We start from the raw sequence: 9545 nt of genomic DNA on the forward strand, positions 1-9545 counted from the left end.
AACAATTACAGAATTTGTGTGACCACCCATTTTATAGCATTAAACCCTGTTGATCCTTCAAATATGGCTAGTTACTGCAGTTTCATCCAAACATTACATTTTTCATAAACTGAGCAAACTCCTGCAAAAAATGGAAAAACACACGACAAATTGCTTTACAGTGTAAAAAAAATAAATGAAAAAGTGTCTTGGTTTGTTAATAATCAAATGCTGGGAGCTGCTGCAGAGAATCCTGATAAAAAAAAATCCTGAAGGTGCTGAATAGCACCCACGGGGGTCACAGTTTAGTTAACATGGGCTGCCATTCAGATAGGCGTTCATCCATATCTCCTGTATGATCATCTCCCTGCGCTCAATCCTCTCCGCCCGCTCTGCTGCCTCGCTCACATAAGTCACCTCCTCCCAGCCGTGCATCGCCTTCCTTTCAGCGGTTGAGATTAAAGAGCTTTCTGTTCCCTCTTCGTCGTCGTCATCATCTTCTTCATCCTCATCGTCCTCATCGTCCTCCTCCTGGCAGTTGACAGCCTGGCTACGAGGCCTGGGTGCGAGCCTGTGATCTCTCCGCTCTCTGCAGGTCACTCGGACCGACACGGCCAGCAGTGTGAGCAGAAGTCCAATGCATACGCTGGAGGTGAACAGCAGCGCTGCCATCTCTGGATGCTCTGTGTGGGGAAATAAAGGAAAGGAGATAAGGCGTGGGTTTACATGTTGCATTCATGAATGTGTGCATGTGAGAAATGTCTACCTCTGATGTAGGCGTAGGTCAGGAGAGAGTTGCTCATCATGGCTCCTGAGTGGTCTGGCCTTCTTGACCCTTTGGGGAAGGGCTCCTCCAGATCTGCAGGAGGAGCTGCTGTAAACATTTGAATTATGATGTCAGATTAAATGGCACAGAAAACCTTACTACATACCCATACTAGCACACTATTTAGTATGCCAGAAAAACATTTAGTATGTTCCAATACATAGTATGACAAATGCAGAAAGACAAAAATACCAGGATGTAATTTGCAGTATACAAGCCAGAATGCTTTTCTGGCAACCGACAACCAAAGAGGGTCAAAGTTCAAGACGCAATGTTATGACGAAGTAGTATGTCCCAATTGTATGCTGCATGCAACAGTACATACTTTGTAAGGGCAGCTGCAGTATGTACTAAAAGTATGTGATTTGGAACGCAGCCCTGAAAGTGCAACAGATGGCGTGATGCGGTTACCTTTTTCTGTTTCCACAGTAGGAGGCGAGGTTGAGCTGAATACGGAAGGGTCTGCCTCCTTTAGTAAAGTCTGCGGTACTACTGGAAGGAAGACACAAGAGTCTTTACATGGCTGTGGACAAATTGATATCGATTTCATGACTGTGTACGAGTGAATCTAGACTTCCCACACCCAAACCTCTGCACAAACTGGGCCGACAATGGAGCTATCGACAATGAATTGTGTCGATAGCCGGTCTACAAGGTTAACACACATTGTTTCGTGCTAGATGGAGCCAACAGAGCCAGTCAGAAGAATCATGTCAACCAGGCCATAAATTCAAATCTTCAATCTTTCATACATGAACAATGTTGCTGCATGACCTCACTGGCATTTTGTGGCAATCGCAGGAAGTTTACCAGGATGCCAGCCTTTAAATCGCAAATCTGAGCTCACAAGTGTATTATTATTTCCCGCTACTGTGTTGTTGGGTGTGATATGGCTGAGAACAGCAGATAGGGAAACTACAAATGTTCACAGAGAGAACCGTCACGTGATGAATGAGGGGGAAACAAAAACAGACATGACGTGAGCTATGCATAGGATAACGTCACGGAAGCCTGTTCCTATTTTGAACTCTCTAATTCATCAACTTGGTGGTAATTGTATCTAGTGAATGAGGAAGCAGAAAGAGTCCTACCACAAGAATAGACCACACTGAGGTACTTCCTGGTTCCTGGAAAGCAGGGGTCCCTGAAGGTCTGGTTGCCGACAGGAACAGAACACTTCTGTTTGCTGTAGCAGGACTTGGACACCAAGTGTACGGCCTCGTGGTTCAGACACTCTGTTGGGAGCAGCAAAGAGAAACTCAGAGAGCTAGGCATTGAATAAGAAACACACTGACACACTCCAATAGTTTGGAGTTTGGTTGTAGTTTAACAACAATTAAATCAACTTTTTTGGCAGCCCAGTGATTTCTTTTTTCTAGCAAAGCAAATAGTTCAGTGTATCTGTGTTAGTTTAATGTCATCTCCAAATAGTTTTTGCTTATTCTAAAGCATCCGATGTCCAGATACTTTAAAGCATTGTGTCACATCATTGTAAAACTAGTATAATTTGGTAGAACTAACAAATGACAATGAAATCTAGCTTTTATCTCACACCATTTGTACACTATAGGCCTTTTTCTCATACCAGGAAACGCACAGATGTACTCAATAACATTAACGGTGTCCGAGGCACACACACACAGGAAATGAAGTCATTACTGATGTTATTAGTTACACCTGTGCTTTTTCTGTTATGGCACTTCAAAATATCTGCAGTGGAAAAAAAAGTATAGTTTTTACTTGTGTTTCTCTTCAATCCAAAGCCAAATTTCCCATCATAAATCCCCATCGCTTTAGTGAACAGATTAGAGCTGATATTTCCATAGGACTTTTACTTATGTCACCATCTGCCATAGGCCTTTATCACAGAATACAACTTGGCATGTCACAGTCAGAAAAGTACAGATGTAAATAATAAAAATCCTGAAATAGCTGCTTCGGGCCCAGGGTCCGGGTACCGGTAATGTGCATGCTGGCTCTCTGTCATGGTTTACGAGGACACTTGAACACAACAGAGCCATCGTTAATATTATTAGTAACACCTGTGATTTTCCTACAATAACAAGTACAAAATGTTTGCTGAGCCATGGCTGAGCTTAGGATACATTTTCACACTCAGTATTTGGACACAAATAAAATGTCGGACAGCAAATGGAAATGGTAAGTGCACAATATAGTTACGATTGTGATTTCAAACACCCTTATTGTTCATAACTTTCATCTTATTATTTTTTTTTGCCACAAAGCAAGTGGCATATTTCCTGCATAATCTGACTTCATGAAATATCATCGTAACTGCAAAAATAACACCAACAGATGCTGCTAATTCATATAGTGATGGCCTTGTTTGTTTACAGTAATTATTACTAAGGTTCCAAAAATGAATGTGAATAATTATTAAATGATATCAAAATGCTAAATATTGCCTGTTTAAACTGTTAGAGTAGGGGAAACCTGTTACTTACTGCTGATTACCTGTTGGGCAACACTTTCCTCTTTAAGTAGTTTCTAAACACAACCCATTCTTGGCCTTGTCAGAGAGGAATCATCTGTTAGTTACCACCACAGGAGAATACTGAATATCCCGTTGACTCACCAAACGGGGGTGGTCTTGTCAGGTTTGAGGGGCAGGTGTCAGTCTGGTCCAGACTTCTCCCGTAGACAGCTGCGTAGATGTTCAAAAGCCTGGGGGGCTTACAGCGCAGCATCATCTTCTCCCCCTCACACACCACATGTCTTTTGTGTTCAGCTGAGCGAGGGGAAAAAACAATAAGGATGAAGAGGTGAAGGGGGTGTTGGCAGTGGGGGTTAGATATTTGTGTATAGCTATTTCATGCTCATCCACCAGTAAATGTGTATGTGCTGAAACAGGGAGAATAAGTTGACTGTGAGGGGATATCACAATAAAAAAAAGGTAGGGACAAATAGGAATAGAGCTGCTGGACTCACTTGGTTTACACATGTAGTCCACATGGAGGTATTTGGTGGTGCCAGGACAGGGGTCCTTCCCAAACAGCAGGTGGTTGACGGGCAACTGGCAATCTCTGTGGCTCTGACACTCTGACAGCAGCTTCTGCACAGCAAACACCAGGGAAAGTCGGCATTTACCAACTCCCAGGATTCAATGTCCACATTGACACAAATCAGATGCAGAAAAGATGCACTAACTGGCTGACAAATGGAAGATAACCTTCATAAATCTACTATTAATCAGTCAGCAGCTTCACCAGCCAGCTCATCTAACGGTGGAGTGTGTCTATACTAAACTAAAACACATATGTGGAGAAAAGTTCTCCAATAAATCAGCTAAACACTCCCATATATACACGAGTGACCCAGTGGGAGTATCCCTACATATAAAACGCACCTGTAGAGCAGTAAAAGCTGAGCAGCTGTGGTTGTGGGCTCTGAGCCGAGAGTCTGGGTCAGCTCTGCACAGCTGGGCCTCGCCGCTCCCGTAGAAGGCGGACTGGATGGAGATGGTGGAGTGGCGTGGACAGTGGAGTCGCAGAGGGTGTCCGTCACACGCCTGAGCAGAGTGGCTGGTGATGATCCTGGACAGGTAGTCTGTAAAACAAAAAAGCACTGGTTACGCTGGAATACATTAAAGAGACACCGATTTGATGACGTTCAATTTACTTGACATGAGAAGTACTAGTCAGTCTGTGGAAACAGTGGTTTAATGTACTCTAAAGTTTGAAAGCCTGCATTATGAATTGGATGTGTGGAGTTTGAATGCTATTGAGTTAGATTATGGGAAATGTAGGATCCCAAATTTCTGGAGATTGGCCCATACAAAAGTACAAAGTCAGGCCATTAATTTATTTTTGTCTGTCTCTTGTGAGCCCCCAAACTTTATAGAAGGGCAATATAAAATCACTGGAGTACTCCTTTAAATCCCCTTAAAGGTGCAGTGTGTAGGATTTGGCGGCATCTAGCGGTGTGGTTGCAGATTGCAACCGACTGAGTACCCCTCCGCTCACTCCTCCTTACCATAATAACACTACATTAGGAGCAACGGTAGTCAGACGGCGGCTTTTGCACTCTGCGGCTCACGTTACCGCAGTTTCACAAGCTTTGTCGGAAAACTACAGTGGTCCTCAGGTAACATAAAAACACTAAAGGCTCTCCCTAGAGCCAGTGTTTGGTTTGTCCTTTCTGGGCTACTGTAGAAACATGGCGGAGCAACATGGCGGACTCCGTAAAGAGGACCTGCTCCATATGAAGGGCTCATTCTAAGCTAGTAGTTAGTTATGAATATTATATTCCATTTCTGCTAATAGATATACCCCAAATGTTACACATGGTTCCTTTAATCATAAGGCACAGACAATCACAGACAGGGTGTGCTTCAGGGGCCCCACTAAATCCACTATTACATACAGGGGTAGAAATAGACACAACAACTAAACAACTTCATTGAAAAAGATTCTAACTTTTAGGCAATTTAATAGCATTGAAAAACTAGTTAGCTTTTTTCAATCTGCTGCATCTGTGGATTTGGATCAGTTTGTTTGGCCTCTTTTGAGCTCTGTTAGTTGTCTCATGTTGCTTTGAAAACTTTCCCATCAAAGTGCTGACTGCCAGATCTCGTTCCTGGGTGGCAAACTCCGCCAACTGGCATTCACCCTAATATAACCCACCTTTGTTGCATGGTGTGTAGAAGTGATTAAGTTACTTGTGATTCACAGTCCCTCATCTTGAGATGTCAACATTATTTGTCTTATAGAAAAGGATTCTTGCATGACTCGGATTAGATTAGATGCACAGTTTAGATGAAACATGGGAAAAAACACTGTCTACGTAAAACAATGCAGAGAATGGCTGCTCTCAGGCATCGGTAGTCTCTAACACGTGTATTTTACTCGCACTGACTGTATCTTTTACATTACCCCACTGGTTCCCAACCTGGGGGACCTGATCCCCATTAGGGGTCGCCAAAGCTTCACGGGGGGTCGTGAGGCCTTCTTGATTTTAAGGAGTGTAAGACAACTTTTTTTTTTTTTAAATATACGGTTGGCTTATATCTCAGCATTTCATTGTATTTCTGTGAAGAAAACTAAATGAAATTGTTATTTTTAAAGTTTGGATTATTATTTAAGATATAAATATGATAAGGGCACGGTGAAAACCTGAACATAAGTTATATTCACAGAGCCTTCCCTTTCTGTTAAACAGCCTCATCCTGCATTAGCTGCTAATAGAATAATAGCCAAGTGTCGGGGAGAAGAAAATATTGAATTTGTCAAAAAAAAGAAGTCTATTAAGTATGTCTGATTTTACGAAAAAAAAGACAGAGAGTTGTATTAGAAGTTCCTAAAAAATTTAATTAATTATATGTGTTTTTGTATGTGTATATACTGCGTGTGCGTATATGTGTGTATATATGTATACAGTATATATATGTATATATGAATAGATTTTATTTGATTTTATTGTTTTTAATTTCATTTTTTTACTTGTGTATATTCTTTTAAACTTATTTATCTATTTTTTGTATATAATGTGTTTTTCCTGTATCTATACTGGCTTATTTTATATTAATATTAGGTTTGTTAAGTTTCTTTGTATCGAGAATGTTGTTATTGGGGACATTTGTGAATGTTTGTTCTGTTGTTTCAAAATGAACAAAAAAACAATAAATATAATATTGAAAAAAAATGAAAATCCTAAAAAATAACAGGACAACTCATCTCTGACACTATACTCACAGGAATATAGTATTGAATATCCATAAAATATGTCAGGGGTTGTCAGTTTTTAGTTTAGAATAGGGGTCCCTTAAGAAAAAAGGTTGGGAACTACAGCATACCCTATCTTAGACCCATGCCAAATCTAAAGTGAGATTTTTGGGACAAATTAATGGTATTTTAGGAACACTGGCAATGTGGGAAAAAAACTAAAAACCACCTTATTAATTACACCATGTATCATCTGTACAAATATGTTTCACTCCCCCACTATAGCTATTATAGCCCCATATGCCAAACCTAAGTAACAACACTTTCTGTGATATTTAACCAGTCTCATCCTGATTTATCCTCCTCCTCCAACTGCACCATCATCATCATCTTACTTGAGAAGTCAGCCAGTCCAGTCATGCGTCTGGTCCACAGGAGTAAAGTGAGGTAGAAGAGGCTGTGGCTCCAGTCCAGTCTGCTGTGGCAAAGACGCGTCCAGCTCATGACTCGCATCCCCTGTCTCTGAGATCATATTAAACACACTTTACGCACTAAAAAAAAGTAGTTAGAAAGTAGTTGAGAAAGCCACTGCTTCATCCTTCTGAAAATAGCACCGATGAAGCACAAACAGCGGCTGTGTGCTGGTGAATAAGAGCAGCTCCTGTCCACCCTGCAGCACCACAGAGAGAGAGAGAGAGAGAGGAGGTTAGAAATAGCAGCTGCGCAACAAGTTGGTCCAAAGTGACAGATAAGGTGAATTAATCCGACTCCTCAGTCCGACTCTGCTACTGTTCAACACCGCAGATTTGAGAGTAGATCCATGTGGAAAACTGAAACTGGACTTCCAGTAACAGCTGAGTGGGAATTATAGAGTGGGCGTGGCAGATAAAAGTATTTTAAAGGAAGAGAGGCGACGCACTGAGTGCTGTGACGCACTGGCACCGATGAGGAGGCACATGTTTGCTTTTTGGATTATGGCAAACTACTTTCATTCTGTGAGGTTTCTCCTCTGCTTTTCTTTCTCTTCCTTCAGTCCCACGACTTTAAACTAAAAGGCACAAATTTGAATGTTATGTGTGTTTTATGTCATAACATATATAGGCCTATATATACTTCTAACAGTGTGAATTTGTTTAATATTATTTAGGTAGAGGTCATCAATAAGCATTTTTTCCTCAATTCCCCATTATTTTTATGTCAGTTATTTGATTTTAACATGTGTAAATAAACAAAAATCTTACATTTTTTTTGTGTTGCTGTATTTGCCTAGATTTTTCTTCTTAGCCTCGCTATAGGTGAAAAGGGAAAATCATACATAAATAAATCAATAAATAATTGCATAAAATGCATACATAAATGCACACAATTTAATACTGAATAAACACATGTAAAAATAAATCTAAAATAAATAAAAACATACATTTAAAAGTGAATAAAAAATACATAAATGAATAAATACAATTACATAATGAATAAATACATGTAAAAAAATCTATCTAAAATAAATAAAACATAAAAGTGAAAAATAAATACATACATTTAAAAGTTAATAAAAATACATGAATAAATAATTGCATAGAATACATACATAAATGCATACAATTTAATAATGAATAAACACATGTAAAAAATCAATCTAAAATAAATAAATACATACATTTAAAAGTTAATAAAAAAAATACATAAATGAATAAATACAATTAAATAATGAATAAATACATGTAAAAAAATCAGTCTAAAATAAATAAAACCTAAATGTAAAAATAAATACATACATTTAAAAGTTAATAGAAATACATGAATAAATAAAAAAATATAAGGGGAAATTAAATAGCAGAGTAGATATATAGGGGAAGTAATACAAAGCTAAAAAAAAAAAAAAAAAGAAGCTAATTTAAACAGAAATATCAATTTATGTCACATTTTATTAATTAATTAATGCCTACATTTCTTTTAAATATTATTTTTGGTTAATTTAATGGCATATTTATTTATCAAGTCATTTATTTATTTATTTTTGATTTTTGTTGTGTCCTCCATGGCTGTATTTGGAAGATTGTGTAATATCTGCCCCCCGCAAAATGAATAATGCAGAGTCAATGTAAAAAGGAAGAGATAAACTTTAAATACACCTGGAAGAAAAATACTATAATCTTTTGTTCAAGAGAGCAGCCCTCAAATTAAAAGGCAAAGATAGCCAAAGATAGAGCCAGTGCCCAAACCATAGACAGCATAATGTAAAAGATGCTTTGTGTGGGTCTGTGAGTGTCCCAAGATGACTTCAGTGGAATGATATTTTGATTCTGTTTCTTTTCATAGACTGTCGATGCCCTAAACACGGTGCCTTTGAATGAAGCAGGGGGCCTACTGGGTAAACTGCTCCCCGGCCCACATCCATGACCCACTCCATGGTAACCGGCCAATCTACGTGTCAGACTGCAGCGCAGACCTACAACAGTCAAACTGACAGAGACGCTGGGGTCTCCATGCTCAGAAGACTGGCAGGGGGAGGAACTGAGAGGTGATATTTTGCATACAAACTGGACAACAGGCCCCCTAGTTGGTTCCATTCTCTGTACTTTAGCTTCAGGCACCCAGGGAGTCTTTCCAAAACCCCCTTTCATGTGCTGTTATCCCTCCAAAGCCTGTGGAATTTTGTTGTCAAACTCAAAGATTCAACCATGTAGGTCCAAACAAAGAAAGTCAGAAAATGTACTTGAGTTAATGTACTCATAACATTCCTATTTTCATGTCTTGAGCTATTGTGAAAAACAGTTCAGAAATATGTAGATGTGTGGTCTTATGTAAAGAAATAAGAATTAGAAAAACTAATTTTTGACCCATCGTAAGGCTGCCTTATTGTCAGCAATCTCCTATTCCACTTAAAGGTCCCATATTGTGCTCATTTTCAGGTTCATACTTGTATTTTATTTTTCTATTAGAACATGTTTACATGCTGTAATGTTAAAAAAAACTTTATTTTCCGCATACTGTCTGCCTGAATATGCCTGTATTTACCCTCTGTCTTAAATGCTCCGTTTTAGCGCATTTCGTCGGAA

At 39.2% G+C, this 9545-nt stretch overlaps 1 protein-coding gene across 2 annotated transcripts; it reads right to left on the bottom strand.

The window, feature by feature from the left end:
- On the bottom strand, window positions 1–7358 carry eva1c (eva-1 homolog C (C. elegans)). 2 transcript variants are annotated; one of them, XM_037748606.1, is made up of 8 exons: window positions 6882–7358; window positions 4173–4372; window positions 3755–3878; window positions 3402–3554; window positions 1897–2040; window positions 1217–1294; window positions 746–850; window positions 1–662 (listed from the first exon to the last, which is right to left on the bottom strand). In XM_037748606.1, the coding sequence occupies exons 1-8, from the start codon at window positions 6997–6999 to the stop codon at window positions 289–291; spliced, it is 1296 nt and encodes a 431-aa protein (XP_037604534.1). In that variant the 5' UTR covers window positions 7000–7358; the 3' UTR covers window positions 1–288. The 2 variants fall into 2 exon arrangements, with proteins under 2 accessions (XP_037604534.1, XP_037604533.1); XM_037748605.1 differs by having other exon boundaries at window positions 746–853; window positions 1217–1297.
- Between the last annotated feature and the right edge of the window lie 2187 nt (window positions 7359–9545).

This window comes from Sebastes umbrosus, chromosome 17 (assembly GCF_015220745.1).
Source record: "Sebastes umbrosus isolate fSebUmb1 chromosome 17, fSebUmb1.pri, whole genome shotgun sequence".
Classification (NCBI taxonomy): domain Eukaryota; kingdom Metazoa; phylum Chordata; class Actinopteri; order Perciformes; family Sebastidae; genus Sebastes; species Sebastes umbrosus.